Raw genomic sequence first — 19,996 nt, 5'->3', positions numbered from 1 at the left:
GAATTGAGTCACAATAGGGTGTGGCATTGTGGTTAAAGCTTTCAGAGAATTGATGTTCCAGAATTTAATTGGCTTAGCCTTTATATTTTTTCATAGGAAATGTAGAATATTTAAGCACACTGTGAGATTCTTTAGGAACTTTTTTTTTTCCTCCTCTACTCTGAAGGAATAGAAGCCATTTCAATGAGAAATCAATGGGCCTGTGTTTGTGTTTCTCCTTCTCACCAAAAAACTGTCTTTCAAAATGACTTAGTCATATTACAGATTTTGGGAAGTCTTAGGTTACACCATCAGTTTCCAGGAAAAGAAAAAGGGGGGGGCAGGAAGAAAAAAACCACAAAGATGTCTCATCCAATTGATCTAATCTGTAATCCTCAGCATGTGTCAGATCTTTCCTTGTTATCCCATTTAAACAACTGTGTGAGGTAAGACAGGTTTAGAAACTGAACTTGGTTAGAGGTCTTGACTCTGGTAAGTTGGGGGCAGATGGCAAGGATTCTTTTCCTTGCATTTAGCGTGGCACTTGGCTAACTGAGGCCATCTGCCATGTATTCTGTGCTTTTAGCCCATAGAAATATGGAATGCAGTCCATCTGGTTTGAAGTTTCTTGGCCCAACTCACCAGGATGCTAGCCCAGGGTCTGGGGCAGGGAGCTACATCAGGACTGTATGGGAGAGTTATAGTCACCAGCCTGATGTGCCTTCCTGTAAATCCTTTCTGGAACAAGGGAGAATGTAAAGAATTTTTAAAGATCACATGCTATAAAGACCAGTACTCTATCCCCAGAGATTGTTGCTATTTCTTCCTCTGGTTAGATACCAGAAAGATTGAAGTTTTGTCAGATCTGTTGTTTTCAGAGAAGCTTGACAGTCTTGTTCTGAATGAGAGTTATGATTTTGTGACTTAATGAGGCCAGAGGAACCCTGTTCTTACCTCTACTCCTGCCTGTGCTGGGACCAGGTTGTTAGGGTGCCAACAGAGGACAGTCTGAGAAAGCTTGAGGTGGCTCAACCTGATCTAGAGATACTTAGAGGGTTGACATGAGTTAGAGGGTTGACATGAGTTTGGTTCAGAGAGGCTTAGTAATGTGCACCCATCTTCAGAAGATAATACTATCTGTTCTCCTTATGCAAGAAGGGTAGATGTAGCTGGGGAGTCAATTAGGCAATACATAATGGGTGTTGCAGGTCATCTCAGTTACTAGCTATCTTGAGCTAAATTTTTCAAGTGTGCTTTGTTTTACTCAAGGATCACATTCATGCAAAAGCATCTATTAACACCATGTTTGTATCATTTGATCTTCAGGTTAACTCTGGTGTATGTTAGATGGACATGTCTGAGGTGACTCTCTTGGATCCCCATGGTTACCTTCCATCTTTGAGCCCCCAGTGCCACTATCCCTGTCCCCTCTTCCTCCATCATGGTCTTCACTGCCTCTGAGAACACCTGCCTGTTGCAGAGGCAACAGGAGAGCAGAGTGAAGAGGAAGATGTTGAAAGGGCTGGTTAGAATTGTCTTCTCTGGGACAATAAAGTGAACTAGAAAACATAGGTATACTTGTGGGATATACTTTCTTTTCCTAGTATACCAAATTTATTTGGGGAACTGGGTCTAAGGAGCCAAATAGCTGATTTTTAGATATCTCAAGGCACACGGTTCTTGGTGTTGTACAACCTCTGAGAGTTAAATGTACTAAATAAGATTCAGATCTCTCCATTTTATTGGTGATAACCAAATGAGTTTACCTAAATAACAGTCTCTTCAAAGGTTATTATCCAAATCACATTTTAGAGATAAGAAAGAAATTTTGCTTACTTCAAATGGCCTGAATTAACCCTGGCATTTTTTCCTCTAGTTTAGACTTTAGGTAACATAGCAACTTTGTTTTTTAAAATGCTGGTATTCTAGATACAACTTTGAGGTTCTAAGAATTAATGTTTCCCCGAAAGTAAGACAGGGTCTTATATTTATTTTTCCTCAAGAAGACACCCTAGGGATTATTTTCAGGGTATGTGTTATTTTTATTTAAGTATGGTACAACAATCTACATTTATTCAAATATAGTTAAGTCGTCGTTTTCTGGAACATCATCATAACTCTCCAAACCCCGAATTCCATCCTGAATTTCTTGTGACTCTATTTCCTTTAGAACCATTGGCCCTAATCTCTCATGTCAAGCAATAGAGCTCTCATGGGGCAGATGAGAAGGGCTGCTCATGTCTTCTTTACCGCTTTGCAACAAAATGCATGGGTTGTGCAAATACGCTGCATAGCCATGCCCATCACTAGGTCTTATTTTCTGGGTAGGGCTTATATTGTGCAAATGCTTAGAAATCTTGCTAGGGCTTATTTTATGGGTAGGTCTTATTTTTGGGGAAACATGGTAGCAGGTCCATCCCTTCAGGAGACCAGGAATCCCCTTTGCATGAGTGAGTCTGTGATGTTAGAAGTTATTAGTACCCTCTCAGCACCAAGTGAGATTATAGGCTTTGTTTTTCTTCAGGTTTCACTGATGTGTTATTCCTGACGAGTCTTACACATTTCCAACTGTTAGGGACAGTTGGGGAAAACTGCAAGCTAAGAGGCCCCTAGCTTTTCCATCTAGTATTCTGCCTTCTGCCAATAGGCTACCTATGTCTCAGTAGACTCTCTTGTGTGTCAGCCCACTTCAGTATTTTTGTTTATTTTTTAACTAACCACTAATGAGGAGTCAGCCCACTTTGAAACCCATTTCTCTTGACTTGCTGGGAGCCTGGGTAGCTGGAGCCATCAGTAAGTGGAAGTCAGAGCAGGAAGGAGAATGATGTTCCCTTATGCTTTTGAAAAAAACACTTGCTCATCCATCACATTGTCTTATGTGAGTCTCTAACCAAAGGGTGATTCAGGTGCTCTAAACAGTTGGAGCTATTTAGCCTTGCTGAATTTCTTCCTCTGCCATTTGTGGATAATGTACCAGCAGAGGATGTGAGGACTAGCACGTATTTGTAGAGTGTCTAGCAGAATGTGGTGTGTGGGGGCAGATAATTCTTCTGTTCCATTGCCTCTTTTCCTATCACTGGCTTCTTCCAGACATTCGCTCAGTAGCCCTGAAATATTAATAGAAGTGCTGTTTGCAGATATTGCTAAGGTCAGGTAGAGCTGTTTTGATTTCTTCCCCACCACCTGGTTGCATCATTCTTGTTGGTGCACTTGTGTTCTTGTTCCACTCTGATGGAGCCTGGAGAGGTTTATCAAGGCCAAAGGTAACATCTGGGTCTGAAAGATCAAGATCAGTAGTATTCAGTGTATTTTATTACCAGCACTTGGGGAGAGAAGCAATAAGGCTGTGCCAGTGTATAAAGAGCAAGTGAAAAGTGAGAGCCTTTCAAATTGGTTCCAAATCTGCTTGACATGAGAGCTGCTTTGAAGTTTCAGGTCAGGCTCATCTTGTCCTACAATGCCTCTGAAAAGAGAAGAAACAGCAGCAATGAAACAGTAGGTCTCATGTGACCTAGACTTGCAGATGAGTTGACCTGAAGAATAGAGTTAGAGAAATGGACAGTTTCTTAAGCATGAGAGGCACATATTGCTTCCATGTTATATTGCTGTCTTCATTATTACTCTAAGGGTCTTTAAAAATTTGTGAAACCATTTCTTATACCCTTTGAACTAGAAGAATCTGCCATAGCACTCTGATATAAGTTTTAATATTCAGTTTATTCTGCTCTTAACCTCCCATCAGCCTACCCATTTCTTTCAAAAACAGTAGCCAAAGGATTACAATTCATCTTCTTACAACCAGATTATTGCATTGCTCCCATATTCAAAGTTCTCATTACTATTAAATTGGTCAACTCTTTTCAGATATGACATGTGTATGTCTTCTTTTGGGCCCTTGTTAACCTTTGAGAAACCAATCCTGGGTTCTGTACTGTACTGGTCCTTTGGTGCCTTGATGCTATTGGTACAGTGGACATTAGAGGAGAAAGCTCTTAGGCTACATCAGGATGGCATAATATATTTGCTGACTCAGCTCTGTAATGAACTAAAATAGTTAAAAATAACATAAATTGGTAATCCCAGAGCAACATAAGCATTAGTATTTTCTTTTTTTCGCTACTTTTCTTTTTCTTGTTTAAAATTTTATTTTTACTCGTGAAGTGGAGCAGTGGGAGTGGAATCTGTAACTGTCTGTGATCAATTAGTTGTAAATGCCACTGTACTTGGACCAGCCCATAAGCTTTAGTACTTTGAGTTCCTATAACTTAAAGGTTATAGCGGTAGAATAAAAGAGTACTCATTGTGGCAGAGATTGCTAGCTATCCACCCAAATCCATTCTCTTCTTCTTCTGGACATGATCTAGACCTGCATTTGCTGGCCAGTGCCACCTGAGCAGGAGTGATGTGCCACTTCCAGGACAGGGCCCTTAACACATTGACTGCCACACTAGAAAAAAATTTTCCTTGGGACCACAGTGTTTTATTACAAAAATAGAGTAAAAACTTTCAAAATAAAACTAATTTAATGAAAAACTTGTTATTTTTTATTTTCTGTTTTCATTTATTTATATTATTATTTATTTTTTTATGAAGGGGTGGGAAGTTGTGAGGAGGGGTGTTCAGTTGCCTTGTTTGTTTTTGTTGAGAAAGAGTCTTACTCTGTTGCCCTGGGTAGAGTGCAGTGGCTTCACTGTAGCTTGCTGCAATCTATAACTCCTGGGCTCAAGTATCTGTCTGCTTTAGCCTCCCAGGTAGCTGGGACAATAGGTGCAGGTTGCAATGCCCAGCTGGTTTTTCTTAACTTCTTTTTGCTAGAGACAGAGACTCACTCTTGCTCAGGCTGGCCTCGAACTCCTGAGCTCAGGCGATCCTCCAGCCTCGGCCTCCCAGAATGCTAGGATTACAGGTGTGGGCCACCGCGCCTGGCCTTTTACTGTTTTCTGTGTGTGAGTTATATGCAACTTGACAAATAGTTCTCGCAGCACCCGTGAAGAGATGTGTGAGTTACATATGCTTCATGAGGCCCCAGGCTCAAAACTAGGGTGAGTTAAATACAACTTACATGGCAGTTAATGTGTTAAAAGAGGAGGTGTGCCTTCTCAATGCTTTCTCCCACTGCCTTGAACCTGGGGAGCCTAGCCTTAGCCATACAGATGACGAAGTCCTAGGTATGGCAGAACTACAAGCCAGGTCCCTGAATCACTACATGGAGGAAAGCCTCCTGCTGACTTGGAATACCCCCCCTGGATGTTAAAGAGACAAGAAATAAACTGTTTGAGCCATTATTTGGGGGGGGGGGATTGCTAGAGTAGTTAACTTTAATAACCCTACTTAAAAGAATATTATGAGCCGGGCGCGGTGGCTCACGCCTGTAATCCTAGCACTCTGGGAGGCTGAGGCGGGCGGATTGCTCAAGGTCAGGAGTTCGAAACCAGCCTGAGCGAGACCCTGTTTCTACCAAAAATAGAAATTAATTGACCAACTAAAAATATATATATACAAAAAAAAAAAAAATTAGCCGGGCATGGTGGTGCATGCCTGTAGTCCCAGCTACTCGGGAGACTGAGACAGAAGGATTGCTTGAGCCCAGGAGTTTGAGGTTGCTGTGAGCTAGGCTGACGCCACGGCACTCACTCTAGCCTGGGCAACAAAGTGAGACTCTGTCTCAAAAAAAAAAAAAAAAAAAAAAAAGAATATTATGTATTGTATTTATGCATAAAGGTCTACAAGGATACTGTAGTCAAGCCTGGGGAGTGGGATGGTGACTTCCACCATTATACACTTCCTCATTCAATTTTACAAAGAATTTCTATTTGCCAGTAAATGAAGAAGGCAGAAAAAAGTAGCAAAACAGTGCTGGTATAAACTTTACTTGTAGTTCCTCCTGGGTCCTCAGTGAACTTCCTCTGGTCCTATTAGCACAGCAGTCCCCAACCTTTTTGGCACCAGAGACTGGTTTCAGGGAAGACAGTTTTTCCACAGACTGGAGATGGGGGGTGTGTCATGGGTCAGGGAGGTTGTGGCGCTCAGGAGGTGATGTGAGGCCTGTTTCCTAACAGGCCATGGACTGCTACTGGTTAGAGGCTGGGAAGTTGGGGATCGCATCGTTAGCATTCATTGTCCCTAGTCCTTACCTGGCACTTAAAATTGTACAAATTAAAGAGCAGAATTGGGAGCAGGAGGGTAGTCTACTCAGGACCTCTCAAGATATTAAACCCTTCAGGGGGTCTGCCCTCAGCATCCAGGTCTGCCCTGGATCCCCTTTGTGGATCCAGAAACACAAGGCTTGCTGTGTGTGGGACTCATCAGGCTTCCAGACCCAGAGAGACTCATGTTAACTACACTGAATTAACCAAAATGCCCATGCACGATTATGTTGAGCAATAGTCTTTCCAGCATCCACTGGTCTGGAAGCCCTTGCTGGTATGAAGGAATCTGGAAAACCAAGTGAATAACCGGAAGACTGTTTGGTAAGAAGAAATCAGAGTAAATGGAGTTGACCTGGTGTCAGCGCATGTGTGCATGCTCCACGCACTGGGCCAGGCTAAAAAAGAAAAAGTAAATGGAGTTGGATGATTTAGGAGAATCCACTCTGCAGATTGTGAATTCATCTGGTGAACCACCCCAGAGCAGAGTTACTCATCTAATGACTAAAATCCCTTTATGAAATTCAGTTTGTCTTCCTGGAGAGCGTTGCTATAAGACTGCCAAATCCAATCCTCTGTGGGCTTTTTAGGCTTTGTGCAGCTTTTTCCTGATAATACAAGTGAGCAGAGTACTATTTTCTGTCACACATATCTGAATTTACATCCTGTCCATGATTGGACTTGAGTGTTCCCCAAGTTCTGTGACTTATTTTGTCTACTGGATTGAGCATCTTAAGTCCCCTGTATTTCTTAGTGGTCATGTGAGTTTTAATTAATTAAAGTGCCTGGCAAATATTTCTAAAAAATTAGTTAATATTAACATTATTTTAGATTATAAATTTAAAATCATAGGCCAATATTATAAAACACCAGGCATATCCTGATGTCTTACATCTAGTAAGAACCTAATGATGTGGTTTGAGGAGGATACAGAGATAAACATGGATGTTGAAATAGAGACACCCAAGAATAGACACACCGTTCAAGATCTGTCCACTGGATGATTGTGTTGGCAACAGAGATAAGATATCTATTTGAAGGTTAATTAAGACTTTATTGCTAAGTCTAAAGTTTAAAGTGTCCTTCCCATATTTTGAGATTTGGTGAAGTCCATAATGACTTTACTCATGGCTTTTTGTCTTTATAAAAAAATTTTTATAGTTGTTTTATTTGGTCATTTTTCTCTTGGTTCACAATGTCTTTGGCCCGCTGTCATATTTTTCTCATCCCCCCCTTTTTATTTAGTTTGGATCTTCTCTGGCTTGGGGCCTTTTATGTGATTATTTCTTAAAATGCAGTGACTGAAAGATACAGAATTCTTGCTGCAGGTGTCTCTTACCTTTCATTAACAATAGGATAAGGTTTTCTGCAATCCCTTGGTTTGCCTTATGTTCCAGGCCATTGTTGGCCTTACGGGTTTATGTTATGGTCATTGCTTGTCAGATTTTTACATTCCCTCAAAAGTTTGGCTTTGGATTGAGTTTGGGTTCAAGAGGTAAAGCTCAAAACTATATAGTTTAAATTCATGATGAGTCTGTGCTGGTCTCAATCCAAATCTTTAACACCAATTTCTGCAAATAATAAGATATACTATTTCTATTTCTGTCCTCTTGACTATCTCCCCCACCCTCAATACCTAGAATCCAGTTTGAGAATCAGGGCTACAAGAATACAATCTATGATAACATTTGCACTCTGATAGTTCAGATCCCTTTTTGATAGAGTTGGATTATTTAGTCCTCACCCTAAATGTAGCATCCAACATGAGTGGACAAATATTTGAAGCTGTCAGAATATATTGCTAGTTCTTAAAATGTTAGAATCAGTAGGGATTCTTCTGGGAAACAAACTGCATAGTAAAGAATACAGCTTAAGCACCCCAATCTGGAAATCCAAAATGTTCTTTTTGAGTACCAACATGACATCACAAGTTATTTGAACACATTATTTTTTCTCTGTATTAATGGTACGTCATATTTTTTCCTGTTAAGTACTATGGTATGAATAAGTATAAGAAAATGATTGCTTCTCAGTAGCATATAAATTCAGAGCCAGGAATGATGATGATGCCAAACAACCATAGATTGTCCACAAGGGTGGCTGAGATAGTGACACCTTTGCTTCACTTCTTTTTTCTTTTCTTTGAGTCAGAGTCCCACTCTGTTTCCCAGACTAGAGTGCCGTGGGATCAACGTAGCTCACAGCAACCTCAAACTCCTGGGCTCAAGTGATCCTACTGCCTCAGCCTCCCGAGTAGCTGGGACTACAGGCATGTGCCACCATGCCTGGCTAATTTTTTTTTGTATATGTATTTTTAGTTGGTCAATTAATTTCTTTCTATTTTTAGTAGAGACGGGGTCTCACGCTTGCTCAGGCTGGTTTCGAACTCCTGACCTTGAGCGATCCGCCCACCTCAGCCTCCCAGAGTGCTAGGATTATAGGCGTGAGCCACCACACCTAGCCCCACTTCTTTTCTTTTCTTTTGGAGACAGGGTCTTGCTCTGTCACCTAGGCTGGAGTGTGGTAGCATCATTATAGCTCACTGGAACCTCTTAACTCCTGGGCTTAAGTGATCCACCTGCCTTGGCCTTGAGTAGTTGGGATTTCTGGTGCACACCACCATACCCAGCTAACTTTTTGAAATTTTTTGTAGAGATGGGGTCTCACTATGTTGCAAGTCTAGTCTTGAAAACTCCTGAACTTCCACTCCCAAAGTGGTGGGTTTATAGGCATGAGCTATCACACCTGGCTCTGACACCTTTGCTTTCTGATGGTTCAGTATATGCAAACTTTGATGCACAAAATTATTTTTAAAATTGTGTAAAATTAGGCTGCGTGTAGTTGCTCATGCCTGTAAATCCTAGCACTCTGGGAGGCTGAGGCAGGAGGATCACTTGAGGTCAGGAGTTCAAGACCAGCCTAAGCAAGAGCGAGACCTTGTTTCTACTAAAAATAGAAAACTAGCTGGACAACTAAAAATGTATAGAAAAAATTAGCCAGGCATGGTGGCACATGCCTGTAGTCTCAGCTACTCGGGAGGCTGAGGTAGGAGGATCTCTTGAGCCCAGGAGTTTGGGGTTGCTGTGAGCTAGGCTGATGCCATGGCACTCTAGCCCAGGCAACAGAGTAAGACTCTATCTCAAAAAAAAAAAAAAAAAAAATCGTGTAAAATTACCTTTAGGGTATGGGTATAAGGTGTATATGAAACAAGTAAATTTTGTGTTTAAACTTGGGTTCTAGCCCTAAGATATTTCATTATATTCAAATATTCTAAAATCCAAAAAAATCCCAAACACTTCTGGTCCCAAGCATTTCAGATAAGGGGTAGTCAACCTGTATAAACATTGGAGCCACATGGCCTAGATTTATATCCTGATTCTGGCACTGAGCAACCATGTTACCTTGGCTAGGTTACTTCTGTTTGCTTCAGTTTCCTCATCTACAGGATAGGCCTATTTTAGTTGCCTCACAGAATTGTTCTGAGTCTTAAAATAAGGATTTATGTTAAGCAGTTAGAACAGTGCCTGGGACCTTGTAAATAATCAGTATTTCTCTTTTAGGATGCTTCAGATTGACTCTGTATTTACTAAAAAGTTTATAACATGAGAATTTCTATGTGTATTTTTGTCCTAAATCAATAATACTTTTCTTTAAATTCTATTCATTCACCTTGGTATTTTATTTCCAATCTATAACTCCAGGATATCTCAGGTCTAATTGCTACTAATTTTGTGATTGTTAGGTTAAGGCATTCAACATCTCTGGGTTTCAGTTTCCAAAGCCCAGCTGCTTTTGCTAAATGGTGTTCATAATAGGATCAACCATACAGGATTGATGAGAAGACTGAGATAATCCTGCCACAATCATGTGAACTTTGGAATTTTACTGTGATAAAATGTTTATGATGTATACATTATCACAAGTTGTTATTTGTGACCCAGGCAAGTAAGAGTTGGAATAGCATATAAAATTCATCATGTCATCCTTCATTTGTTCCCAGGCTGCCACCTAAAAGACTTTGGAGATTTGAGTTTTACTCCAGTGCCCAAAGATGATCTCTACAACAACCTGATAGTGAATCCACGCTCAGTGGGCCTTGCCAACCAGGAACTGGCTGAGGTAGTTAGTAGAGCAGTGTCAGGTGGCTACAACTGTGTCACAGTGGGAGGAGACCACAGGTAAGCTGGGAGATGGGGTGGTGAGGGGCTGGATTATATGGTGCTTTGGGCTAATCACTGAGCTTCTTTCTCAGTTTCCTTACCTGGAGAAAAATACCCTACAGAATTTTTAAGGTATGATATATATAATGGTATTTTATTTATTTTTTTATTTCGGCATATTATGGGGGTACAGATTTTAAGGTTTCAATAAATGCCTTTTCCCCACCTCCCCCCCCAAGTCTGAGTCTCCAGCATGACAGTCCCCCAGATGGTGCACATCTACCTCATTATGTATGTATATACCCTCCCCCCTCCCCCATAATGGTATTTTAATGTCTAAGATCATGAGCTGCCAAAGGTACCATGTAATTTATTTATTTTTGTGCCACACATTGTATAGTAAGAGGGTGTGTACATTCAGACACAGCAAGTTCAAAGTTAGACTAAGCAAGAATTTTAGGCACTGTGTTTCATGCTTATCTCCTGGGAAGTTTTCTTAAGACACTATCTTATGACTTTGAAGAATTGGAAAGAGCCATTGATAGGCTGAATTTGGTCATTTTTGTTAGCATTTCTCCAGTAGATTTGTTAGAGATCCTCCCTTTTTGTGTGAATACCGGTACATTTTTTACCTCCACAATATGAACCCTAGGTGGCATACTAATGCAATCAGTCTTTTGTTTTTTTGGGGGGGGAAATAGGGTCTTGCTCTGTCCACCCAGGCTGCTGGAGTGCAGTGGTATGATCATAACTCACTATAGCTTTGAACTCCTGGGCTCAAGTGATCCTCCCCACTTCAGCCTCCTAGTAGCTGGGACTACAGGTGTGCACCACCACACCTGGCTAAATTTTAAAAATTTTTTGTAGAGACAGGGTCATGCTATATTGCCCAGGCTGGTCTCAAACTCCTGACCTCAAGCAGTCCTCTCACCTTGGCCTCCCAAAGTGTTGGGATTACAGTCGTGAGCCACCACACAAGGCCTGACTGATCCTTTGCCTCTTAGTGAATCAGCATGTACTTTGTTGAGTACTGTTCTGATGTTTGTTTAGCAATGCTAGGGATTGTAGGAAATAAATAAATACACATGGAATAAAAAAATTTTTAAAAATATTGAATCTGTTTGGGTACAGTGGCTCACAGTTATAATCCTAGCATTCTGGGAGGCTGAGGCAAGAGAATCACTTGAGGTCAGGAGTTTGAGACCAGCCTGAGCAAGAGTGAGACCCCCATCTCCACCATATATAGAAAAAAATTTAGCCAGTTGTGTTGGCACATGCCTGCAGTCCCAGCTACTCAGGAGGCTGAGGCAGGATGATTGCTTGAGCCCAGGATTTGGAGGTTGCAGTGAGCTATGGTCACACCATTGCACTCTACCTGGGATGACAGTGAGACTCTGTCTCAAAAAAAAAAAAAAAAAAAAAATTCTACAGAATTTCAAAGGAGGAAGAGATTATGAGTCTGGGCTAGAGTAGGTCAGCTTTCACAGGGGAGTGTGATTTGAGCCAAGTAATAAAGGTTTTTGGTAGAAAGAAAAAAGGTATTGAAGTACTAGGAGTATTAAGTACACCATACATAATTCTCAGTTAATCCTCCTAACAATGCTATGAGGTAGATATGGTTTTATTTAATTTATTGCTGGAAGCACTGAGGGACAGAGGTTAGAAAACTTATTCAAGCTGGGTGTGGTGGCACGTGCCTCTAGTCCCAGCTACTTGGCAGGCTGAGGTAGGAGGATCACTTGAGCCCAGGAATTTGAGGCTAGCCTGGGCAATATAGCTTGACCTCACTTTGGGGGGGTGGGGAAGAAAGAAAACTTACCCAAGGTCTGGAACCAGGAAGTAGCAGAGCTGAGAGTCAAATCAAATGTGACTTATATAACAATTATTTTCCCTGAGGTGCTCAGAGTTTTTCAGATCACTAAACTTAAACTTTTCAAATCACCAAAGTTAAATCTTTGTTATATCTGCAGACAGGTAGATTCCTCATTAGGAATAAAATTCAGGTAGAACAAGAAAGTGGTCAGACCCAAGTTCTCTATTGAGATGACTACATCATTCAATTAAATCAACTAGACGATGGGTCTCCTGCCTCCTTAGCTCAGTGCTGTCTGTGGAATTGTGGTTATTTAGTTTTTCCCCTGGTAGGTCTCACTCTTGGAGACTACCTATCAATGTGGTTATCATAGTATTTGGCTTTTGTTTTCTTTTTTGAGACAGAATCTCACTCTGTTGCCCTGGCTAGAGTGCCCTGGCATCAGCCTAGCTCACAGCACCTCAAACTCCTGGGCTCAAGTGATCTTTCTAATAGCTGGGACTACAAGCATGCACCACCATGCCCGGCTAATTTTTTCCATTTTTGGTAGAGATGGGGTCTCGCTCTTGGTCAGGCTGGTCCTGAACTTGTGAGCTCAAATGATCCTCCCGCCGTGGCCTCCCAGAGTGCTAGGATTACAGGCGTGAGCCATTGCACCTGGTCAAGTCTTTGGCTTTTCTTTTGCCTATAGTTATCTATATTACAGCCATGTTACCACTAACCTATTTCCTATTAAATGTTAAAACCTAGGCAATCTGGAAGATTCTAGAGATGATGGGATAAGTATATACCTTGAAGTATATACCTTGAACAGCTGTTGAACATTTTAAATGAAGAGGCATTTTTAGGTTACTGCTCCTTTTATGTAGTACAATTATCACCTTAATTAAACCAATTCTGATTTAAACAGGCCAAAAATATTATCCCTATCTTATAGACAAGGAAATTGAAGTCTACAGAAGTTAGATGACCTGTCTCCAGGCACACAGCTCTTCCTGGACTAAAACTTTGGTATTCTGGCCGGGTGCGGTGGCTTATGCCTTTAACCCTAGCACTCTGGGAGGCTGAGGTGGGAGGACTGCTTGAGGTCAGGAGTTCGAAACCAGTCTGAGCAATAGTAAGACCCCATCTCTACTGTAAGTAGAAAGAAATTAATTGGCCAACTAAAATATATATATAGAAAAAATTAGCCAGGCATGGTGGCGCATGCCTGTAGTCCCAGCTACTCAGGAAGCTGAGGCAGTAGGATTGCTTGAGCCCAGGAGTTTGAGGTTGCTGTGAGCTAGGCTGACACCACAGCACTCACTCTAGCCTGGGCAACAAAGCAAGACTCTGTCTCGGGGAGAAAAAAGAAAAAAAGAAAGTGTAGGAGAAGGGACGGAACATATTGTAGTGGTTTTTTTTTTCTTTTGAGACAGAGTCTAACTTTGTTGCCTAGGCCAGAGTGAGTACCGTGTCATCAGCCTAGCTCACAGCAACCTCAACAAAGTGAGACTCTGTCTCAAAAAAAAAAAAGAAAACCAAAAAACTTTGGTATTCTGACTTAATCCACTGCCTTTGCAGTTTGACTAGACCATGCTCTCCCTCAGAGGGGCCCAATGTGGGACAGGGAGCCTAGAATGCTGTCTCATGCTGTATTGACCAAGAAGGACGGCTGCAGTTAGTTCTTAAGATGCTTAAGCTGCATTTGCCATCTGTAACAAAGTCCTTGGTTACTGGGAAGCTGGGCAGCTTTCCAACCACAATCTCATCAGCTATCTCCCTAGAGTTGAGATAGGACAGTTGGCTAACGTAAGCAGAACCCTAGGATAAGGAAAGGAAAAAACAGAAAAACACTTAAGAATATTTGAATGGCTGGGTGTGGTGGCTCACGCCTGTAATCCTAGCACTCTGGGAGGCCGAGGTGGGTGGATCACTCGAGGTCAGGAGTTCGAAACCAGCCTGAGCAAGAGCGAGACCCCATCTCTACTTAAAATAGAAAGAAATTGATTGTCCCAACTAAAAATATATAGAAAAAATTAGCTGGGTGTGGTGGCGCATGCCTGTAGTCCCAGCTACTCAGGAGGCTGAGGCAGGAGGATCGCCTGAGCCCAGGAGTTGGAGGTTGCTGTGAGCTAGGCTGATGCCATGGCATTCTATCCCGGGCAACAGAGTAAGACTCTGTCTCAAAAAAAAAAAAAAAAATTGAATGCCTTGCTAATGTATGTAAGGCAACATGCAAATAAACCTCTGTTTTATTCAGTGGTCTAAATGAGTTCTTTAATTGGGGTGCCCTGTTACTTTATGTCTTTAACAGCCTTTTCCCCCAGTTTTTTAGAAGTATCAATTACAAGCTTTCTAAAAAATTGTAATGCTTTGTAATTTTTATCCTTAAAAAGTTAATATAGGCCGGGCGCGGTGGCTCACGCCTGTAATCCTAGCACTCTGGGAGGCCGAGGCGGGTGGATTGCTCAAGGTCAGGAGTTCAAAACCAGCCTGAGCGAGACCCGTCTCTACCATAAAAATAGAAAGAAATTAATTGGCCAACTAATATATATAATATAAAAATCAGCCGGGCATGGTGGCTCGTGCCTGTAGTCCCAGCTACTTGGGAGGCTGAGGCAGGAGGATCGCTTGAGCCCAGGAGTTTGAGGTTGCTGTGAGCTAGGATGACGCCACGGCACTCACTCTAGCCTGGGCAAGAAAGCGAGACTCTGTCTCAAAAAAAAAAAAAAAAAAAAAGTTAATATAACTGATTCTTTGGAAGTTAGACTTAGATCTCTCAGGTCTCTATTAAGTGATATTAGCAAAATTTTTTTGACTTGTTCCAAATTGACCACATCATTTAACTGGATTTCACTCAAAAACCAAATATTTAAGGTAATTTTCTGCACCAAGGCTATTGGATCAAATTACATGGCTTCAGGGGCAGCAAATGACATCTGTCACACTGCTGAGATAGCCAGCCTTGAATCTTTAGAGCTTTATATTTATCCCTCACTCAAGGTTAATCTTTGGGAACTACAACTCCAGACTCTTATGTCACCCAAACCCAGCCTCAGTCTATGCCCTAACTTTGCACTGAGAACAGAGTGTAAACTGTGTTGGCTGAGGACATTTGTTATTGGTGATGTTTGCCAAGCAGAGGGTCTTGAAAATTGTATCTATTCTTTGCAGCCTGGCAATCGGTACCATTAGTGGCCATGCCCGACACTGCCCAGACCTTTGTGTCATCTGGGTTGATGCCCATGCAGATATCAATACACCCCTTACTACTTCATCAGGAAATCTCCATGGACAGCCAGTTTCATTTCTCCTCAGAGAACTACAGGACAAGGTCAGTGGTCTGAAATGAAAGCGGATGGCTTATAGGGTTATCCCAGGGCTTTGAAAGTTAAGTAAGATTTCAGTGAAAAATGGGTTAAGTGTGGCCTTAATTTGTTCATCAAACACTATTATGGGCCAGGCAGTCTGTTAGATACTATAAAGGCATATAAAGATGACCAGGACATGGTCCCTGCTCTTGGTTAAAGGCTTGCAGGCCACACACCACACTCTGACACATTGGTCTAGAAGACAAGTAAAACCATGATTACCCCTGGGTAGTATTTTCCTGAGCTGTTCTGAGGACACAAAAGTCCATATTAGGCATAGACTAGAATCTGTATATCCCTCCCCTCAGGAACCAAGTTAAACCAGGACAGCACAAAGATTATTCATTAGGCAGAATTCATGTTTTGCTGTTGGCAACTTGAGGTGGCAACTGGGTTATGCTTGAAGCACCAACTGTAAACAATTCAGTGATGTGTGAAGGGATGGAAAAAGGCTAATCAGTGGCATTCCTGCTACTAGGTGTGTTAATGAGAAACCAAGCAGCCTTAGAAGAAGAGTTTGTTCTTGAGAAAGCTGTACTGTGTTCTTCAGCTGCCCTTCTGAAACATTTCCACTTGTATGAGGGCTCTTTTCCAGATCAAGTGTGTCTTGTATTGCTTTAAACATATCCTGTGGGGTAGCAGAAGAAAGCAGACTCTATACCTTGGGAGCAGACTCTATACCTTGGATTATCTTGGTGAGACCAAGAATTCTTGATTAATCCTGTCTATTCCTCTTCATAGGTACCACAACTCCCAGGATTTTCCTGGATCAAACCTTGTATCTCTTCCCCAAGTATTGTGTATATTGGTCTAAGAGATGTGGACCCTCCTGAGCAGTAAGTTGATGATATATTAGGGTTAAATTTTGGATCTGCCTTGGCCAATTATGTTCCATCTGAAAGGTTGATGCTTGACTTAAACTGTTGTAGGTCATTTAAATGCAAAACTCTCCTAAATAGACATTTGTTAAAAATGATTTTTAAACTAAGGACTCCTTCCTTTATATCTCACCACAGTTTTATTTTAAAGAACTATGATATCCAATATTTTTCCATGAGAGACATTGATCGACTTGGTATCCAGAAGGTCATGGAACAGACATTTGATCTGCTGATTGGCAAGTAAGTAATGACAATGGATGTCTATTTCCAGGTCCCATAGGGAATAGGGCAAACTCCCATAGGGCAGCATACTTTAGCCTCTTTTTAAAATTTTTCTTTTCACCTTTCCTTCCTGCTAGCACCATGATCTTAGAGTTTTGCCTGTCTCTTGAGGATAGTAGCTTTACTTTTAAAACAAAAGCAAAACATATAAAAATTTCAAATAGTTCAGAAAGACATAATATGAAACATAGAACATATTCTTCCTCTGGGGTTAGGAGGGGGTTTCCTTTAAGTCATCGCCCAGATCTGTCTCTCATGAATTTCTCTTCAGCTCCATTTGACAGGCTTGTCTTTTGAGATGAGAAGCATTCATTGTTCCAAATGTCCCATTCTTCCCTGCCTCACTATTGCTTCACCTGAGTTTTATATCAAGCAAATCTTGGTAGTGTAGAAAGATGGCAGATGAATGCCAATCAAATGTTAGCTTTAAGAGCATTTTCCCAATACCAAGTCTTTACGGTGAGTAATGACAGAATTACTACCTAGTAGTATGTCATTTTTAAGCTGTTAAGAAATTTAGTTATCTGACATAAGGTATTGTATGTTAGTTTCAGCCATTGGACACCTGGGCTAAACTGAAGTTAGAATTGGAAGATGTTAAGATTGCAGACATAGATGTCAATGTGAATGGATAAAAATAAATAAATCACTAAAAATAAAAAAGATTGCAGACATAAAATCATAGTTAAGTCAGCTGCTATTATATTCAGAGAGTAACAGCAACTGTAACCCAGATCAAGCCAACATAAATTAGAATGTATCAGAGCTCAATCTCATATGGAAGTGAAGAATTCCCTCTATTGACAGTTATTCATGCAAGAGGTTTTAACGCCCAGGATAAACCAGAATTATAAATTGGAGTTAGCATGTTTGAGGCATGCAGAACAAATAACAATATCATGAAGGTGGTATGTAGGAAGTTAATATACTAATCTCAGTAACTTCCTGAAATAGAAAACCTAGAAATATTATTAACAGCTTTATTAACAGTTACCAGGACCAACAGCAATAAAAATCAAGGAGTTGCAAACCACAGGAAGGTTGAGCACAACCAAATAAGTATTCTCTTATCCTCTTCCTTTCCAGAAGACAAAGGCCAATCCATCTGAGTTTTGATATTGATGCATTTGACCCTACACTGGCTCCAGCCACGGGAACCCCTGTTGTAGGGGGACTGACCTATCGGGAAGGCATGTATATTACTGAGGAAATACACAATACAGGTATGTAGCAACCAGGCGTGCAGCCAGTTAACTATTGTGTAAACATGCTGAAGTCTCTTGCCTACAGGAGGTTGTTTCTACTATTCCATGTCCTTGTAGACTTTTTCCTTCAACTTTTATAGCTAATAATCATATGGTTAGGCTAATAAAGGGATATAATCATTTAGAGGCATATTTGGACCTAGCTCTTAACAATCCATGGTAAGGTAATATTGAATACAAAATTGTGTCTACTTAGACATTTATTAAATATAAGAATAAACTGCCACACTGATGCAGTTCCCTGTGTCTGAGTTATATAAAGGTAGATTAAGATAAGAAGACAAGGCCAAGTAGCTATAATTTTTACTTTAATGTTAAGAGGTTGGCTGGGCAGTGGGTCGTGCCTGTAATCCCAGCACTTTGGGAGATCAAGGCAGGAGGATCACTTCAGGCCAGAAATTTAAGACCAGTCTGGATAATGTGGTGAGATGCCATCTCTATAAAATATTTCAAAAATTAGACGGGCATGGTGGCATGCACCTGTAGTTAAATAGCTACTTGGGAGGCTGAGGCAAGGAGGATCACTTGAGCCCAGGAGTTCAAGGCTGCAGTGAGCTGACTATGCTACTGCATTCAAGCTTGGGCAACAGAGTGAGACTCTGTATCTGAATGAATGAACAGATAGAGGCTGCTTCACTGGGAGTTGGGAATTTGGAGTTAAAGCTGTTCTCTTGAAGATATCGGCAAGTTGGACAATATCTTGGTTCCTTTTTTGTAGGGTAAGTCTTATACTAGAGCTTGTTTGATAGAATCTTTAATAAGGGGATAGAGTTAGATGAATGGCTGACAGAAATAGTAAGACGAATTCTGAGTTATCAAGAGTGGCTACAGGGGTTCTCATACTTATTTGCAAACAGTTTCCATTTCTGTCAGAAAGCTTCCGATTTTAGAGCTATTTTAAATAACCTTTCATTCCAAAATTTAAAGAACTACCACATGATACTGCTTCAGTAACCATCTCATGAAACTGGGGTATAGACAGAAGCATAGAGATCTCATATCCAAAGGTCCAGGGTAACAGGAAACTCTTGACTAGCTGGGACAGAAATTGCACTGAGAAACAGTCTCACTGGCTCTGGAGCCTGCTAGAACTTTAGGCAATACAGAAAGGAAAATGGTACTTGTCTATAATATATGACACTGGCAAGTCTCATTCTCAGATCAATTAGATGTTGCCAGTGGTCCTCGGATTAGTGGCCAGAGAACATGGAGTTCAGTCCTCTACTTTGCTTCCCAATGATACCACTAAGAGCAGGGGTTTAATAATCTCTAGCAGTTAGATGTGGCAGTGGTCATGCCTTATCCCTCCTTTCCCCTGCTGCAGTATGATTTTTTTTTTTTTTTTTCTGAGACAGAGTCTCACTTTGTTGCCCGGGCTAGGGTGAGTGTCGTCGTGTCAGCCTAGCTCACAGCAACCTCAAACTCCTGGGCTCAAGCAATCCTACTGCCTCAGCCTCCCAAGTGGCTGGACTACAGGCCATGTGCCACCATGCCTCGCTAATTTTTTCTATGTATTTTAGTTGGCCAATTAATTTCTTTCTATTTATAGTAGAGACGGGGTCTTGCTCTTGCTCGGGTTGGTTTCGAACTCCTGACCTTGAGCAATCTGCCCGCCTTGGTCTCCCAGAGTGCTAGGATTACAGGTGTGAGCCACCGCGCCCGGCCTGCAGTATGATTTTATTCCTAAAGATTGCCATGACACTATCAACCAGATACATAAAGCAATTTGCTTAAACTAATTTACAGAGTGGCAATAGTTCTGGAAACATAGGTAATATATGTATGTTTTTAATAGTGCAAACCCTCTTGATTACTACTAGAGTATGCTAAAGTACAGGTTTAGTTAGTAGAAATCAGAAGTTTAGTCAGGGACCCAGGTCTATGTGCAGGAAATGATGGAAATGCTACAGTAAAATGCCTGTTCATTAGAGTTTTGCAGTGCACTTGACTATGCATTGCTAACAAGGGAAGACATGCTGACCAGGTGTGACGGCATCGAGCATTTCATGTATTAGAAGATAATATCAATAAACCATTAGATATATTCACCTATGTTTCCAGACTTTAGAGCTACTCTAAATATTCTCAGATACTTATATTCTTGAATGCTAGTTTGT

The 19,996-nt window shown here is 41.1% G+C and overlaps 1 protein-coding gene across 2 annotated transcripts in view; it reads left to right on the top strand.

The window, feature by feature from the left end:
- Window positions 1-19,996, top strand: part of ARG2 (arginase 2) — a 34,292-nt gene that overhangs the window by 12,999 nt on the left and 1,297 nt on the right. For both annotated transcript variants that reach the window (XM_076003925.1, XM_012781121.3), the window contains 5 exons: window positions 10,126-10,303; window positions 15,255-15,414; window positions 16,193-16,287; window positions 16,468-16,572; window positions 17,701-17,837. In XM_076003925.1, coding sequence (XP_075860040.1) covers window positions 10,126-10,303; window positions 15,255-15,414; window positions 16,193-16,287; window positions 16,468-16,572; window positions 17,701-17,837 — 675 coding nt within the window. The remainder of the gene's footprint in view (window positions 1-10,125; window positions 10,304-15,254; window positions 15,415-16,192; window positions 16,288-16,467; window positions 16,573-17,700; window positions 17,838-19,996) is intronic.

The sequence above is a fragment of the Microcebus murinus genome, chromosome 6, assembly GCF_040939455.1.
Source record: "Microcebus murinus isolate Inina chromosome 6, M.murinus_Inina_mat1.0, whole genome shotgun sequence".
Taxonomy (NCBI): Eukaryota; Metazoa; Chordata; class Mammalia; order Primates; family Cheirogaleidae; genus Microcebus; species Microcebus murinus.
Note: the sequence above shows the minus strand (reverse complement) of the source record. Positions and strands in the feature narration are given on the sequence as shown.